Raw genomic sequence first — 18,250 nt, 5'->3', positions numbered from 1 at the left:
GTCAGTGGTAAACATAAAATTGTAATTTTATGATTCCAGCCCGATTTAATTTTATCTTTTTTAACAAAGGGGAATTGTTAAATATGAATGGAAGCAAGTTTAAAGTGGCACAGAGTGAAACCACCTGCACTCAAACACCATGCCTATCACTCGGGAGAGTCACCAACCTCTTCATCCCCCCATTTCATCTCTAAAATGGGCATGATAAAAGTTCTACGTCATGAGGTTACTCTGAGGATTAAATAAAATAACCCATGTAAAGCACTTAGCATAGTGCCCGGCACACTGGAAGTGTTCAGTAAGTGATAGTGGTTATTGCATAACGTTTATGTAAATAAGTTCACAGATTGAAAGAAATCCCTTGGCTCAGGCTGTGTGCTACACCTGTCACCAGGGCTCCTCAGTAAATTTCCTGACCTGCAAAATGTGAAGACTGGACTAGGTCCAAATCAAACCCGTTGCTGTGGAGTCAACTCCGACAATGGCCATGAGCATCAGAGCAAAAGAGTGCTCCACAGGGATTTTAATGGCTGATTTTGTGGAAGTACATCACCAAGTCTTTCTTCCGAGGAGCCTCTGGGTGGACTTGAACCTCCAACCTTTTGGTCAGCAGCCAAGTGCATTAACTGTTTGTGCCACTCAGGGACTCTGGACTAGATCAGTGGTTTTCAAATTGTGCTTTTGGTGAGAATTAGGAGTAGGATGAAGGACAAGGGGGCTGCTCTCCTCTTATTTGTACCATACGGAGCTTCCAGGAAAGCTTTCATTTGAACAAAAGGTTCTGTGGCTAAAATAAACTTGAGAACCATTGAACTACATACATGGTTTATTTCCTCCAGGTGTTATATTCTATTATTCAGTGAAATTAACAAAACATATCACAAGATAGGATATGCAGGCTTTGAGAATTAGGCTTTGCTGAAGGAAAAAAGCAGGGACAGACATTTGAGTCATTTGTTTATTATATTCACTGAGAGACAGATTCTATTATTCTGGGTTTTGAAGAGCTGGCAATTATTTCTTTGTCTTTGGGTACGGTCAACTGGCCCACTCCCAGGTTAAGTGTTTTTCCGACTGGAAATAGATCAGTTTAAAAATTCTATATTCCTTGGAATTCTGGCAGTGGACTCAAGTAAGTGTATATTTGTAAATGGCTGAAAAATCTCTCTGGGTTATAGCTATTATCTCTATGGTCAAAGGTGTCTCTTTTGGTCCCATTCTTGCCTCTCAGAGCAGCCTGCCTGGCTGCTTACTGCAGTAGATGGCATTTGGAAGCCCAGGATAGACTTGTCTGATTTCCTTCCAGCAATGCAAGACGCTGCAGCAGCACTACCACATGCCTGAGGCTGCTGTTTTACATTTTTAAAATAGAATTGGACAGAAATAAATAGAAGATTCTCAGTAAAATCCTCAATTCTTAAAGCTATCTTTGTTCTTCCTTTACAATGCATCTGCAATAAGACGTTGAACCCCATACTCACCACCACCACGCTCTTGGACGCATCCAGGACGTGGATTACGGGGGCACTGTATCTTGGAGCTATTTTAACCGCTGTGTGGGTTCTGAAAAGAGGGGTCAGGAAGACAAACACATCCATCACCAATGACAGCTCCTGCGCAACCCTTGTTCAGAACCATTAGAATTAATGTGTTTCTACAGTGTTTTCTAGAAAAAGGGTTCAAGGTACTTATAAATATTGAACTTCAAATTTCCCCTGTGAAACAACAACTTTCTCCCTACACTTTTTAAAGAAGGGGAAGTCAAAGTGAAAAGACATGAACTGATTGACCCCAGCTACCAAAGAATTCTGTGACAAAACGTCCTGAACTTTCTGAGGACCAGCCCATGACCTCGTACTCCCTGGTAGCCTGTCTGAACTCAGGGAAGTAACCTGTCCCAGGCAATTACACTTTGCTGTTGTTTAAGGGTGGAATTGAGTTCCTTCCTCCAAATGAGCTGGGACAGCAGCCAGGGCCCCAGGGGCATCAGGAGCTAGGAGAGGAGGCACTGCCGGCACTGGCCATAGCTCTCTAGCTGCTGCACCCCTATTCAAGTGGGGGCACCAATACCGCTTGGTCCCACAGCCACTTTGTACTTTTAATCAGGAACCCTGGGCCCAAAATTCCACATGAAAACAACAGAGGAAAAAGCAATAAAAATATATTCTAAGGCTGGATCAGTCCCAAATTCCTATTGCCAAACCTGAAAATGTCAGTACAGAGAAAGAAATACCCTTTAATCCTTAAATTTAATTAACTAAAGTGCAAAACAAATTGCCCACTGATTACCGAAAGTTTACAGCAGTAGCATAGGCTACAGATCTGCTATTTCATTAAAGAACATAACAAATTGAGGTGAGAATTGAAAATGTATGTGCCTTCCCTTCTAGGAGTTAAACCAGGGCTCTGAAGCTGGGACAGGAAGTATGGACTCTGCCATAATTTCTTTCTCCTCCTTCTGACATAGTTTTAAAAATAGCAATAGAATATTAAAGGTGTAATGTATACACGAGTTTGTTTTTAACAGGCTTCTCAGGGAAAGTTTGAAAAACTCATTCATAATGAGACAGACAAGATCACAAACACTCAGCCTGTTCTCTCTTTCCAAGAGTATCTCTATGTATAAACAGTACACAGAAGACTAAAGCCTAAGCCACAAGAATGGAGCTGTAAAGTGAAGTTCAAGCATAAGTCAGTCAGTACAAGAGAGACACCTTCTGGCCTGGGAGGCTGGGGTCCAGAGCAGCAGCAGGAGCCCAACCATGGCCTGGGCTAGCCAAAAGATGACCTGCTTTGTGCCTACTACAGGCACAGGAACTAAAGTACTGAAGATGTCTTAGTATTCTACAAGGGGGAGAATTTTCAAACAGTTATTTAAAAAAAAAAAAAAAGGGAGGAAGCCACTCCCAGTTACAAAACAAAACATAAGTCAGACTTAGCTGGCTTTCTTTTCTTTAGATGGTAAGCTCCCTAAGCGTATGAACATGCCTCAATATACATTCTGCATGGAGCTACTCAAGAAAACATTAAGTCTAATGCAGCTGAGATGACCTTCTCTTAAAGAAAACCAGTACCATTTTAAATATTTAAACTCAAAACAATTAATATATATTAAGTATTCCACATAGGGTTCTCAGTGTTAATTCTAGCCATTTCTTCTTTGATGATCTTCTAGACAAGGCATTGAGAAGAAAGTGATGGATTTCACTACTAAAAAATAAATAAAGCAAAATATTGCTTTGCAACATAAGAAATGACAAAGCTATACGAGTAGAGACATGCAATTTGAGCCTGCTCTTCCCAAAGTACTTCTGGTTCCTTATAAAATAATATGCCCGGAATCTACTTCCTTTCTTCTAAGTTATCCTTGATGCGAACTCCTCTAGCTAGAAGAAGGCTTCTTTCTGAAGTCTGAAAAGATGCAAAACATCTGACCCTTTCCTCGCCTTCCTACATGCCAAGAGCAAACGGTTAGAATCTGGGGCTGGATTTCAGGTCCAATCTCTGCTAAGGCACTCGCTGACACTTAGGATTCCATTCCAGTCACCTTCCACACTTGCCAAATGGGCACAGTAGTGTTAAACTCAGAAGAGAGAAACCTGAGATCTTTTTAAAACACTTGGAAAAAGAGCAAGTACTCCAAGCCTTTATTTCATATCATACCTATTCCAGAAATGGTTTAAGGCATTTTACATAAATGCAGCATGATAAAATAATTTAAAAATTGATGAGAAAAATGAGAGAAAGGAAAAATAAAGATAGAATCAGGAGTGAGATTAGCATATAAAATTCATTCCATGAAATCTCATACACAGGCCTGAACTCTGAGTTTCCCTGTGGTCAAAGCAAAGAGGAAGATAAAATCAGTTACATGATTCAGCAACATACTCCTACAGATTTAAAAAAAAAAAAAAAAATGCAGAAAATTACCAATGTGTAATTGGTCATGTAATGTGACTTCCTGTTGAATTCTCCAAGGTAAGTTTTACAAAATGTAATTGAAAAAGACTTCTTACAGTTATAGGCTATAAGTAAATTAACAATTCAGAGCTAACTGTCAGGACTTATTATGCCCTTGAGAAGTTCTATAGCCCTTCCGTTGGTGGTTAATGGGGCTGGATTTCCATTAACGTCATTTCTAGCTTGTGATATCAAAACCATCTACATTACAGAATGTTCAGCTTTCTATTCTCCTATGGGTACAGGTTAAAAAGGGACATTCCCACAGACTTCCACACAGATTTGACACCAAGGCCATATGGCCCTTTCAACCTCTCCAAGGAGCCCCCTCTGGACAGTCTTACACTTCATTTAGAGTGCCCTGGGGTTACAGTTCTAATTCTGTCCTGCCACTTTAGGGCACTAATGTCTGGAACAGCCATGAGGTTATATCCCCTCAGACACATGCTTTTAACTCACAAGTCCTGTGCCATTACCTGCTAAAATGTGATTAGCAAAGGAAAGAACTGGGCTACAGCTGAGGCCTTCAACACGTCTATAAAGACCTCTCAGAGGGATTCCTGGACAATTCAAACTCCTGAACACTTCTAGCAAAGATGACTCTCCTTGGAGTAGGTAGCATTCTTATATAGACACAGAAAACCCTAACCATAAAGGAAAAGACTGATGAATCAAACTTCATAAAAATTAAGAACTTTCATTATCCAAAAGACATGACTAAGAGTGTAAAAAGGTAATCCAGATTAGAAGAATCTATTTGTAATATATACTCCTGATAAATGACTTGTATCCAATATGAATAAAGAATGTCTACAAATTAATAAGAGGCAAAATATCCAATTAAAAAGCACATTCAAATACCCAATATACATATAAAAAGGTGCTCAAATCATCCATGGACTGCCAGAAGAACAAGCAAATCTGTCTTGGAAGAACTACAGTCAGAATGCTCATTAGAAGCAAGGATGGTAAAACTTCATCACACATACTTTGGATATGTTATCACAACGGACCAGTTCCCGGAGAAGGACATCATGTTTTGGTAAAATAGAAGGTCAGTGAAATAGAGGAAGACCCTCCACATGATGGAAAGACACAGTGGCTGCAACAATGGGCTCAAACATAGCAACAATTGTGAGGTGGTGCGTGACCAATCAGTGTTTTGTTCTGTTGTACACAGGGTCGCTATGAGTCGGAACCGACTCGACAGCACTTAACAGCAACAAGAAAGATGTAACTACACACCCATAAGGATAAAATTTAAGAGAATATGGGAGTGTAAACTGATACAATTACTTTGGAAAACTACCTGACAATATCTAATGAAGAGGATCATATGCATAGTAATTCTGCTTCAGAGCAGAAGTGCATACATACGTGCCCTAAAGCTCATACAAGAATGTTCATAGCAATACTCTTTGCAGTAGCCCCAAACCAGAAAAGCCCAAATGCCCATCAAGAATAGAAGAGTATAATGTAAAAATATCATACAATGGAAGAGTATATCACAAAAAGAAAAAACTATGCTGTAATGAGGTTGGAGCTCACAGACATGTTGAGTGAAAAAAGCCAGACAAGAATAATACATACAATATTCAATCAGACCCCTGCTTCAAGACAGGTAGCAGGCACAAGTTCAAGCAAAGTCTTTGTGCCAAAAAAAAAAACACACACACACAAAACTTCTCCATCCAGTTTGACTTTAAGAGAGGTAAGAGTTTATTAGAAATCTCCGGAATTGAATAGGAGGTAAGAGGATTAGGAAAAAGATAAGTGCAAATCAAAGGAATCTAAAAAAAGACAAGGAGTGGGGAAATCACAAAGGAGTTTCCTATTCCATGCTCTAAAAGTATTCCGGTTCTTATCCAAGTAAAGACTAGAAAGTTCACGTGTTTATACGATAAAGAGTCAATGTATGAAGCATAAACAGACAAACAGAATAAACTGCTTTTATCAGTGTTTTTAAACACTGGCATTTAAGAGAACTTAAACTGAAGCACAAATTTCATTAGTACAACTTACCTGGAAGTGGTTGCTCCTCCAATCAACAATGGAATCTTTATAGCTAACCTCTCCATTTCCTTGGCAACAAAAATCATTTCATCCAGGGAAGGAGTGATAAGTCCTGACAGGCCAATTATATCTGTCATTTTAAAAGAAGAAGAAGAAAAAATACAATGAAAAGGAACATGAAAGAGGAGAAATATGAAACAATTTTAAAATTTAAGACCATAAGACCTAACATGGATTTCTAACTTCTAAGACATTACTTCTAACTAGGGATTTTAATATTTTTTTTGCTTTTGGTAGTAAATATGATTTGTAACCTCAAGTTGCAATAATATACTTACCAAAGTTTTGGGAAACCATCCAACAGAATATATCCTTAGTTTATGATTTCCCAGGCTCAAACATGTCATGGTGTCCAAGGAAACATAAAAAAGACTACACACAGAAAACTATCTAATACAACACTGTTCTCTTGTAAGAGCCTGTCTGTCCCCATTCTCCATCTCCAGAGCTATAAAGGAGTTCAACGGGAACTTAATCACATTGCCCAACCCTCATTATAATGGCAATAAGAGCAGTCCCCTTGCAGGATCCAGCACTTGCTTGTCTGAATGTCCCATGGGTCCCACATGAGCTGAGGCATTACTGCTCAGTGACAGACACTTGGAAGAAACATTTTGTGAGCTGCCCAGAAGTACAGTTGCACAGTACCTGCTTTGTTGTCAAGAGCAGCCTTCAGTATCTTATCGCAGGGAGTCATGACTCCTAAATCAATAACCCTGAAGCACAGAAAGGAGATGTGAGAAACTGAACGAGGACCCATTAGAGACAAAGTGAAATGAACATTTTAATTTCTGCCATTAGATACTGCTCTAATGTAAATCGGAATCACAATGAAATGCTCACTAAATACCAACAACCGCCACAACTACCATTACCACCATTTATTAGGTACTTACTATGTGCCAAGACTATGCTAAGCATTTGCAAGAGCAATCTCATTTAACCCTCAAAGCAACTCTATGCAGAAGTGCTACGATGGCTCTGTTTTAATTAGGAAGGGCCAGCCCAGAGAAGTTAAGCAACTTGCCCAGTCACACAGCTAGTTAATGGCAGAGTTGGAATTTGTGCCAGGATCTGACACCAAAGTACATTCTCTTAGACATTAGGCCAATAAAAATGCTGGGGAAGTTCACTCAATAAATATCTGTTAAAAAAAAAAAAAATTGGAACAATATACTACATGGAAGGCACTGAGAAGGATAACCAAGCAAAGGTCCGTTCCTGTGCCTGAAGAGCTGTTGATGGGGAAATCTGGTCACCCAAGGCAAGGAAAGGAGAAGAATTAATCAGGGGGCAGTTCACCAAGAGATGGGATGAGACTCAAAAGAAAAGCTGATTCTGGACAGATACAAACTAGAGGGAGTGGCGCATCTGGGGCAAAGAAAGCCTGGAGCATGTTCTGAGAAAACAGGGTAACACCAGAAGAATATCAATTCATGGAGGAGAGAGCTCCCAGGAACTCAGGGAAAAAAATCAGAGCTTCTACCCTGAAAAATGTTCTGTGTCCTCTCATGTTCTCTAGGTTTAGGGAACACTCAATGTTTAAAGAGCCCTGGTGGCACAGTGGTTAAAGCACTTGGTTGCAGCACTTGGTTGCTAACTGAAAGGTCAGTGGTTTGAACCCACCAGCCACTCTGTGGGAAAAAGATGTGGCAGCCTGCTTCTTGTAAACATTAGTCTTGGAAGCCTTAGGGGGCAGTTCTACTCTGTCCTGTAGGATGGCTATGAGTTGGCATGAACTTGACAGAAATGAGTTTTCACAATGTTTAAGTTATTTTTACATTTTAATCTTATATGAGTATACACCAAAAAATCATAGCAACTATTTTCATTTATTTCATTATGTCAACAATTCTTAAAAAGTTAAATAGGCAGATTTTTTTTTTTCCAATTAAGAAAAACCCAATATTTAAGAACTACTACACGACATTGTAAAAAAAAAAAAAAAATTTTTTTTTACACGACATAGAAGCCCTGGTGGGGCAGTGGTTAATAGCTTGGCTGCTAAGCAAAAGGTTAGTAGTTTCAATCCATCAGCTGCTCCTTGGAAACTCTATAGGGCAGTCCTACTCTGTCCTATAGGGTCGCCATGAGTTGAAATTGACTTGACGGCAACAGTTTTTTTTTTTACATGATATCAGTCGGTGAAAGTGGGTGCTGGACAAAAGGGGCAGGAAGGAGACTTATTTCTCACTATATGCCCCTTTCACATGGTTGAATTTTTTAACCTGTTCCCATTTTACTTTAAAAAAAGGAAAACTAGCACATATGGAATCTTCAGTAAAAAGCAAGCCAATTTCAAACCCATGATAACTATATTCAGCTCTCTTAGCATTAACAGGGTAGAAAACAAATGCTGCAGGTTTAATGACGTGCCACTGTAGGTTATAACAGGAGTGAGATGGTACCACACTTTTTTAAACATATTGGAGAAAGTCTGGTAACTGGAGCTTTTGTTAAACAATGACTAAGTTTAGACTGTTGCACATAAAACTCAGCAAAATAGCATACTGCTTTTAAATCAAGACAAAAAGGCATACATTTCAAAGCTGATCGTTTTTCAATGTTGTAAGTTTTTTTTAATTCAATTAAAGTCATCAGTATGATGACAAGAATTTTCTTGCTCTCCTGTTTTTCTAGTTTGAAGCAGGGTTTATTTCAGGAATTTTTATATGCATGCTTGCCCTTGTTTGAGGAAAAGCAAGGAGACCATCGTGATTAGAGTAGAAATGAGCAGAGACAGTTGTAGGAGACAAAGTCAGAGAGGGAAGTGAGAGCCAGATCCTATAGACTACACACTGGAATCACCAGAGAAGCTTCTGTCAAGATCAAACGAAATCTTAGACTCCAATGTCCAGAGATTGTGACTCAACTGGCCAGGGCAGGGCCCAGGCACTGATATTTTTCAAATGCTCCCAGGTTACAGCCACTGACGTAGGGCAGGTTTTACTAAGAGAGAAGGAAAGTCACTGGAGGGTTTGAAAAGAGGAATAAGAAATCTGACTTAGGTTTACAAGATAACTCTGCCTGCTGTGTGTTAGACTGCAGGAAGTACAAGGCCAAAGCAGAGACCATTAGGCTGCGGCAAAAATCAAGGCAACAACGGATAGTGGCTTGGCCCAGAGTGGAAGCAGTGTAGGTATTGAGAAGTGGTCAGCTTCTGGAAATGTTGTAAAAGCGGAACTGACAGAAGTTGCTGATGGATTAGATACGAGGTGTGAGAGACTAGAGGAGTCAAAGATGGCTCAAGGGTTTGAGTCTAAGCAACAAGAAAAAAAAAAAGCTGCCACTTATTAAAACAGGGGAGAGTAGGGGAGGCGTCTGTAAGATGGTGAAAATTAGTTCCATTTTCAAAATAAATGCTGGTGGCGTAGTGGTTAAGTGCTACCGCTGCTAACCAAAGGGTCGGCAGTGCAAATCCACCAGCGCTCCTTGGAAACTCTATGGGGCAGTTCTACTCTGTCCTATAGGGTCGCTATGAGTCGGAATCAACTCAACGGCACTGGGTTTGGTTTTTTTTTTTTTTAAGTTCGAGGTATCTTTAGACATCCAAGTGGAACTCTCAGATAACCAACTGGATATGTAAGTCTAGCATTCAGGGGAAGAGATCCATCCTGGAGATACAAATTTGGGATGTGTCAGCATATTAGATGGCATTAAAGTCATGAGACTTTAGGAAGAGAGGACTTAAGGGTGTCCCAGGGCCTTTGTTGGGGGCACTGGTGGTTCAGGGGTAGAATTCTCACCATCCATGTAGGAGATATGGGTTCGATTCCCAAGCAGTATACCTCATGTGAACCACCTTTCTTGTCAGAGGAGGCTTGCATGTTGCTACGGTGCTGAGCAGGTTTCAGCAGAACTTCCAGGCTAAGCCAGGCTAGGTTGAAAGGCCTGGTGATCTACATCCAAAAAATCAGCCAATGAAAACCCTACGAGTCACAACCGTCCGATCTGCAACTGATCAAGCAGATGGTGCAGGACTAGGCTGCATTTTGTTCTTTTGTACATGGGGTCACCATGAGTCGGGGGCTGACTCGATGGCAGCTAACAACAAAAACAACCTCGTTACTCTTGATGTGGTCTTTGTACCAGCTGCAGGAGCATTACCTGGGAGCTCATTAGAAATGCAGAATTTCAGTCCCAGACCTACTTTAGTCAGAACCTGACTTTTAACAAGATCCCTGGGTGATCAGAAGGCATGTTAGGTTTGTGAAGCACTGACCTAGGGAGTGTGGGCAGACAGAGTCCAAAGACTGAGTCTTGGCACACTCCATTATTGGGGTCATAAAGAAAAGGAGAAATCAGCAAAAGAGACTGAAAACCAGTGGTCAGGAGGTAAGAGGTCTGAGGACAGTTGTTGGGGGTGGGGGACACAAGCTGAATTCCCAACCAGGGCTTGGAACCCATTTGAATTCCTGCTGAAAATCTGCCTTTATGACAAGTTCCCTGCTGAGAATTTGCATTTCTAACAAATTCCCAGGAAGTTACCCCTTTAAAGGATGAATTTGGGGGAGGGGGCAGGGGAATTTTTTGGTGATGCTGTGATTTTTCACTAATGGAATGGATGCTGAATCATTGCCTGTTGGTAGTTTTTTATTATTTGAAAAAATGCGGTGCCAATTGTAAGAGGGCCATATGGGTATCATGTTCCATGAAATATATCACAAATGTGGTACATATCGATACCATGGCCCAGGAAGTGTATAAAAAATGTCATCAGGGAGGCAAGCACTTTATAAAAGATGTCATCAGGGAGGTGGCTAATGGGAGCAGGCCGTATCGGTTCCATGTTCCATGAAGCACATTACACGCAGGGTACCATGGCCCAGGAAGTGCATCACAAACTTGTTTTCAGACCAAAAATAACTCACTTACTTGATACTTCCAAATGCTGGTAACTGTACCTTCCAAACAACACAGGAAATAGTATATACTTTCAAGCCTTATCTCACAGTACAGAAGCCAAAAGACACAGAAGTTTTACAAAATCACTCCTTTGGGAAGCATCCTCTCATACGAATGACTCTCAACACTCAATTGTGGTGCAGAGCAACATCCTTGTTTTTAGGCAGATGCACCAGTATCCGCCACGATGCCAGAATGTGCTAACGTGGCTCAAATGCCTGCCAATAAACCTCCAGAGGTAGAAAACGTGAGTGGTAGTTAAATCCACCAGTATACATGAAGGACTTATATATAAGAATACCTGGGAATCTTGTTAAAGTGTAGATTCTGATTCACTATACCTGGGGTGGAAATGCAAATTCTCAGCAGGAACTTGTTAGACATGCAAATTCTCAGCAGGAGTTCAAACTGGACCAAGCTGGTCTGAAGCCCTGTTTCCAACTTACCGACCTGACTTCAAGACGTCTTGTCGGGGAAATGGTCAAATATATCACTAATTTCAGGAGCACTTCCCAACTTTCCGCATACATAGAAAATTTATGCTACTGGGATACATGAGGGGAGACTTGGTGGCAAGCTGGTTATGAGCTATGGCTGCTAAACAAAAGGTCAGCTGTTCGAATCCAGTAACTGCTCTTTGGAAATACTATGGGGCAGTTCTACTCTGTCCTACAGGGTCTCTGTGAGTCGGAATCGACTCGGCAGCAATGGGTTTGGAATTTTTGGGGTTTAGGATACATGAACGAGGTTGCTCAAAGCCAAGGGTAACTAACCTAGGGGCTAAGGCTGCCCTTGGCCCCGCCATCCAGGGATAAGGAGATCATTTTCTCAGCACATCTGAGTTGAGACTGTTGGTAAGCTCTGAATTAGAATACAGTATGACAAATACTACAATGGAGGCATTCACAGCGTGCTGTGGGAGGTTGCTTAACAGATGACAATTAGAAGCCTCCCAGGGAGGTAATGCATGAGCTGAGTTTTGAAACAATAAACAGGTGTCAGCTAGATGAAGGAAAAAGAAGGGCAGGCTAGGCAGAGACTAGTGCTGTGAAGGTCCCGAATCATACCAGCTAGAAGGCACGGAGGCTGTTTGGCTGAAGGAAGGAGCTGTAGCAGGAGATGAGACCCAGAAAGGGGGGATAGGTCAGACTCAACTGTGCCTTCTAAGGCACCACCATTCTTCCCCTCCACCCTTTCCATTCCCTGACCTTTACCACATGTCCTGCTTCCACCCCGCTCCTCCTCATCTCCCTCTACTTTCCCATGGCTTCCCTTCTGCACTTCGAGCCATACCCCAAATCTGCAGGCCCCTCCTTACACACATCCTTGTATTTTGCCACATGAGAAACAAAATAAAAATGAAAGTTATGGAAAATGTTGATTTAAAAATTTTTAATTCAGAAAAAAAAATGTAAGCTGCACTAAATGCTTTAGCAAAGCATCCAGTACTATTTAAGAGTACACAGAATTTTGAAAATGAATGCTATCATAGAAAAAGTCCTTTTTCCTTTCCAGATTGAGTTTAAAAAGAGAATAAAACTAGCTGCACGTCTGCATCCATTTAAGGTGCCTGAAATTTGCAGTCACTCCATTCTTTCTTTCTCAGTTAACTGTTTTCTGCTCCTGCAATTTACACACGCTACCACCAGATGGAAGTACGGTACCCATCGACAGTCTCCAAGGAGGTTTTCCAACCTGTGGTTAAATAGTGTTAACAGGGTCTGTTTCCATTTCTTTTCTTTTTTTGGTGGTAAAAATATACATAACACAATATTTGCCAATTCAACACTCTTTACACGTGCAATTCACTGACACTGATTACATTAAACATGTTTCATTTCTACTTAAAAAATAAATAAATAAAACAAATTATTGAGAATTCTCCCCTTTAAAATATAACAAGTTAAAAGCCTCTGAGTAATTATCAAGTGAGCTCCTTAGAAGAGACTGAACTGTGTGTCCTTGACCTAGATACAGTCATTTTCCTCACTTAGTTGAGCACGCTAACATTCACAATTGCACAGTTTCAAACTGCTTTCATTCTTAGCCATATATTATTTTTTACCCATATTAGACATTATCCTTCCTGCCACTCTTTGTTTTTTTTAAGAACTAGATGTATGATATGTAATTTTAAAATTACTGTTGATATATAATACTTTTTCTTATAGAATTAAACACTGCATTATCTTTTAAATGGGAAAAGTCCACATTTGTCTTTTTATATAATTATTAGTAGAAAGTATACCTAAATCAACTTTTATATAATCAACTATCTGATCAAAAATACTTTAAAATATTCTATATTATTTTTGAACCATGTATCATCCAAAGCAACCAAGTTATTTTTATAAAATTCTTAAGGGGAATTTAACTAGAATATTAATATTAATATTAGACTTTAAAGTTATTGGCAAGTAAAAAAAAAAAAAATTGGAAGGTAGAATGACACAGCATGGAGTCCCAAATTTGGGAATTAGAAGCCCTGAGTATTCCTGTCATTTATGAGCCATGTGCCCATGAAGGAATCCAACTTTTCTAAGCTAGGTTTTGTCATCTGTAAAATGAGAAATACAGTAATAACCCTACAGCAAGCAGCACAGGACAAAACCATGGAAGAAAAAGAAGAATGAAAGAAAATAAAGGAAAAGAACCAAGAAAAGAAGGGGAAAAAAAAAAGGGAAACCAAAAACCATACCAAACCAAACTCATTGCCGTGGAGTTGATTCTGCCTCATAGCAACCCTACAGGACAAAGTAGAACTGCCCCCTAGGGTTTCCAAGACTGTAAATCTTTACAGAAGCAGACTGTTACATCTTTCTCCCAAAAATAAGAAAAGGAAATGGGTAAGTCAGTTATATAAAAGCCCTGTATAAACTGAGAAGTGGCAGACAAATATTAGCTATTAGACTCTTGGATACATCCTTAAATATGCTCAAATTCTCAAATTTGAAAGTTCTGTTGCATCCTATCATCTTCTTCCCCTAAAAAGGAATGTCTTTTCTTTCTAGACAACTATCACATTTAGTCCTCTTGACTCTTTTTTTCCTAGTAAAGAAAAAGCTTTCTTCCTTCGTGAGATTTACTGCATCAGAGACAAAATGCTGGGAACATGGAAATCGCATTAGGATCCCTCAAGAGCTGGATTATGTGCCCAAGCACTGGTACCGCTGCTCAGCAAAGCAGACATTACCACATCAGCTTGGTCTTCTGGGGATCTGCCACTAGCCGGCATCACTGAAATCAAACTCGTCCATGCTAAAAGTCTACGTGTTAAACGACACAAGCCAAAAGGACGTTGGCCTCTGATAGGACTTTGCACATTCACTTACGCTTTTGTAAAAAGAAATGAAAGTTTCATCAGCAGGTGTTTCTCCAGTTGGACTTGTTAGCAAAGATAAGCAAACCTTCCACGCACAAAACAGGAATTAGATGTGCTTGAGAGAAGCCTCAAGTTTAAGAAGCTGCTTTTCATGACTGTTAACATTCAATTCAGTAGCACCCTGGAGAAAGCCCATGATTCTTTCTGACCTTTTAAAATTTCTTTATGGGGCGGGTGGGGGGAAGAGGAGGGGGAAGGGAGGGCAAACATTCTAATATGATCCTCTCAACTAATTATCCCTTAATCACAATAAATAATAATAATACGCTGACGATGTCTCAAGAATCGCTTTTAGGAAGTTACATACAAGTCCTCTTCTTTGACAGGGCTCTGGTTGCATTACCTCAGTTGCATACGTACTTGGCTACTCAGCCTGATAAAACAGTAAACTTGTTGACAGCAGAAAAGCTGACTAAATCATTTTGGTGTCTCTAGTATAATGCCTGGCATATAGTAGATGACCTATAAACATTTATTAAACGGAACTGAATTTTGACCCTCTGTGACAACTGCAAATAGAAACCAACAACATCAGGTTTGAGAAGGTGAGATAATGGCAGAAATGTCTACACCTTACCCCAATACTTCTTACATTCTACTATAACAACCTCCTCTGCATCTCCAACAAGTTTATCTTTAAAAAATAATAATAGGTTGCTAGAAACAGTATTCCTCACTTCTAGGAGCAGGAGAGATGCTAATTCTTTTTACATTAAGTGAGTAAGCAAACAGAGGTGCTTCTGATACAATCAGAGGAAAAGTGGTGTGACCCTTGTCACCACGCCTCCATCACCAGCCTTCTTCATTGCATTTAATAAGCTTTGAAGACAGGGTGGGGGCTTGACAGATAATTGTTACTTGACAGCAGGAGAAGAGAACTCAAAGGGCTCCGCTATAGCACCAATCAAGTCTCTCCTCTCGATAGGAAAAAGTTCAAATTAGAAAAAAGTCCATGACTGAAAATGCCTGTTGCTTGGACAAGAACCAGGAAAGACATTAGCTATATTAGGCTTTTCATAATAAAGAATACGTTGAATTCTGAGCAAAACACACACTTACTATAGGTCACCAGCTCTGACATGGAAATAGCTTTATGAATATTTATTCATATCAGAAGGGAATTTTACTTGTGTACAATATTCCAGAAAATAGGTTCATTACAACCAAGAAGCACACACAGTCCTGTTCTAAGCAAAGAGAGAATTGTACAGGCAAAGCTTTCTTACAAAACTCCATTTAGCCAGGATTTCATAAGATCTCATGTCCAAAATCTGACAGTTTATTAAGAAATAAAGGGAACATGATAAAAAAAAAAAAAACAAACCCTGATCATGGGAGAAGCTTAACATATCAACCATTATAGCCTCCATCCCAAAGTCAATGATCAAGAGCTTCTCGGTTGTCTTAACCCTACTTCGACTTTTGAAAATAGCTTTTACTATATTTTTTTGTCCTTACTGAGCACATAGAAGATAGGTAATTATTAACTTATTTCATTTGAAATGGTGTGTTTACTGTAGAGAATTCAGAAATACAGGTAAGCAAAAAGAAGAAATAAAAAATAACCTCTAACATCCATTGCCATACCCTACCTCTCCCACCCGATAAATAATTACCGTTAATGCTTTCATATTTAACTAGAAAAGGGCTGAAAGAGGTGAGTTCTCAACTTACCTGAAATTATTGCAGCCAAGGACTACGCCAACTATGTTCTTGCCTATGTCGTGCACATCGCCTTTAACGGTGGCCAACACAATGGTGCCATGGTAAGGGTCCTGGAGAGGAAACCAAGCCGCTGAGCACTGCTGTAATCATGTCAAAGCAGATCACCTAGTCCTCTAAAGTCATACAGATGTTGGTAGAGAAAGCAATTTAATACAACCAAGATAATCTTAAAGATAAATCACATGCTCTCCAAGTAGAAAGCTATAAGCCCAAATAGTTCAAAGAAAGCCTACCTGGTTGGTTAGCTCAGGGGGCTAAAGCATTAAACCAAGATCACGAGCACCATGCAACGGTTTAAGTACTAACACAATACAGTCTCACGGCTGAAGACTATACCCCTAACTCCCAAAACCTGATGCATGTTTATTGTTAGAAGGAACAGGGAAGAGAGTGAGGAGTTAGTTAAGTGGTATGTCCCATTTGAATCTGAAAAACAACCACAACCAGGGGTGGATTAACCATAAAGCAAGGTACGCACAGGCTCACTTGTGCTTGCTTACTAATCTGTAGTACACAATTTCACATGTTTGTGGTAAAAACCAGGTGGAAATGTACGTCACAGATTAGTAAGTAAGCACAAGTAAGCCCCTGCATACCTTGCTTATTGGGTAACCCGTCTCCGACCACGGTGCAGAGGTGTATTTGATTATCTTTCTATTTCTTTAACACTGTTGTTCTACGACTGTCAGCAGCCAAAAAAAAAAAAAAAAAGGTATGCAAGGCAAGTGGGATGCTTTTGAGCACTATATCTGTCTATGCCAGTCACAAACTCCAATCAATTTAAGAATTTAGAATCCAAGGAGCCAGAGCTGACTGAGCTTCAAAGGTCAATAAACAAGGTCAAAAACCTCAATGATTTACCATGGTGGTGCAGCCAACAAGAATTAAATTGAATCCAGAAGTGGTTCCAAGGACATTACCAGTATGCAGAGATTATTCAGTTAAGAGTTTTCCAAAACCAAACATTACTCAATTACTTCAAGGGCAGGGATTAAGTCTTATTCATCTTTGTAGTTTCACAAGACCTGGCATAGAAGCTCTGTAAATGGTCAGCAGACGAATAAATGCATAAATGAAAAAACTGGTTTTGTCTTGAAATCACAGGCTTTGATTGAAAAATTATGCCTATATTGACGATTTCATAAAGCCACATTGAAAGGAAAATCCGGTATTCTGATACTTCATAAAAGAAAAGTGCTGGCTCATTCCTCTATTTCATCTTCAAGGACAACTGCAGGTTAAGCCCAATCACTTAGCCCCTCCCCCACCCCAGTAAGCATCATCAGGGCCAATTCCTCAAAGGGCCCTCAAGCCTGGAGAAAACAACTTGCCTCTTCTTCAACGGCACCAGTGAGCTCTCTAGTTTCTTCTCTTTCTTTTTCCATGAAGGGAATAAGGTGCCCAACAGCCTTCTTCATGACCCGAGCTGACTTTATAACCTGGGAAGATACAAAGAGTCAGGCACCTTTAAGAAATCACCTGCACTCTGCTAATGTCCCCTTATGAAATTTTAGCACAAATTAAGAATGCATGCTTTCCTCCTCAGGCCAGCTACAGTGGAGTCCACTCTTGAGAGTGGGCAGGATAAGGAATAAGCTCCCTGTGGAGAAGGTCAACAAATGAAGTACAAACAGAAGGAAAATGAGATCAGAAATCAAAAGTGTACAATTTCTGTCCTCCAAACTCTTCCATGTTATTTTTCCTCTGTCCAGAATGTCCTCCATCACCTGTCCAAGTTCTATGCATCCTCCAAGTTTCAATCTTCTCCACCAGGAAAGCATTACCAGCCTTCTCTTCTGAATCCCCAGCTCATGACTCACAATGAAGCCTCTCGCATAAGCAAGAAGAGAGCCCTTCAGCTTTCTGTATGCCGCATAGTCCCAACTTACATGCTGGACAAGTATTTGTTAACTGATGTAATTAGTAGCTATTGTAACTCAAAATAAGAGTTCTGGTTTCATTGGAAACATCATTTAATGGACCACTACTAGAAACCTTTTTTTTTTTTTTCTCCGAAAGGTGTATCCTTAAAGATATTATTAACTTTATCTTGGGTTTTATTTTGTTGTGTTAAGGGTGAGAGACAGAACTGAAGACTAGGATGCCAAGAACTTTAAGGCGACGTCTAACCTCCACACTACCAAAAGATAGATTTTTCCAGATATTACTGGTACTCCTAAATATATTTACAGAAGGAATGACCAA

General features: G+C 40.0%; 1 protein-coding gene across 9 annotated transcripts in view; it reads right to left on the bottom strand.

Annotated features, from left to right (window-relative positions):
• MTR (5-methyltetrahydrofolate-homocysteine methyltransferase) overlaps positions 1 to 18,250 on the bottom strand; it is a 141,504-nt gene that overhangs the window by 29,483 nt on the left and 93,771 nt on the right. For all 9 annotated transcript variants that reach the window (XR_010319420.1, XR_010319421.1, XM_064276710.1 and 6 more), the window contains 5 exons: positions 17,377 to 17,484; positions 15,995 to 16,095; positions 6,682 to 6,749; positions 5,983 to 6,103; positions 1,482 to 1,563 (listed from right to left, as the gene is read on the bottom strand). Coding sequence is in view for 7 of the 9 variants with exons in the window: in XM_064276710.1 (XP_064132780.1) it covers positions 1,482 to 1,563; positions 5,983 to 6,103; positions 6,682 to 6,749; positions 15,995 to 16,095; positions 17,377 to 17,484 (480 nt within the window). In the remaining 2 variants the exon portion in view is untranslated. The remainder of the gene's footprint in view (positions 1 to 1,481; positions 1,564 to 5,982; positions 6,104 to 6,681; positions 6,750 to 15,994; positions 16,096 to 17,376; positions 17,485 to 18,250) is intronic.

This window comes from Loxodonta africana, chromosome 25 (genome assembly GCF_030014295.1).
Source record: "Loxodonta africana isolate mLoxAfr1 chromosome 25, mLoxAfr1.hap2, whole genome shotgun sequence".
Taxonomy (NCBI): Eukaryota; Metazoa; Chordata; class Mammalia; order Proboscidea; family Elephantidae; genus Loxodonta; species Loxodonta africana.
The sequence above is the reverse complement of the archived record's forward strand: the minus strand, read 5'-3'. Positions and strand labels throughout refer to the sequence as shown.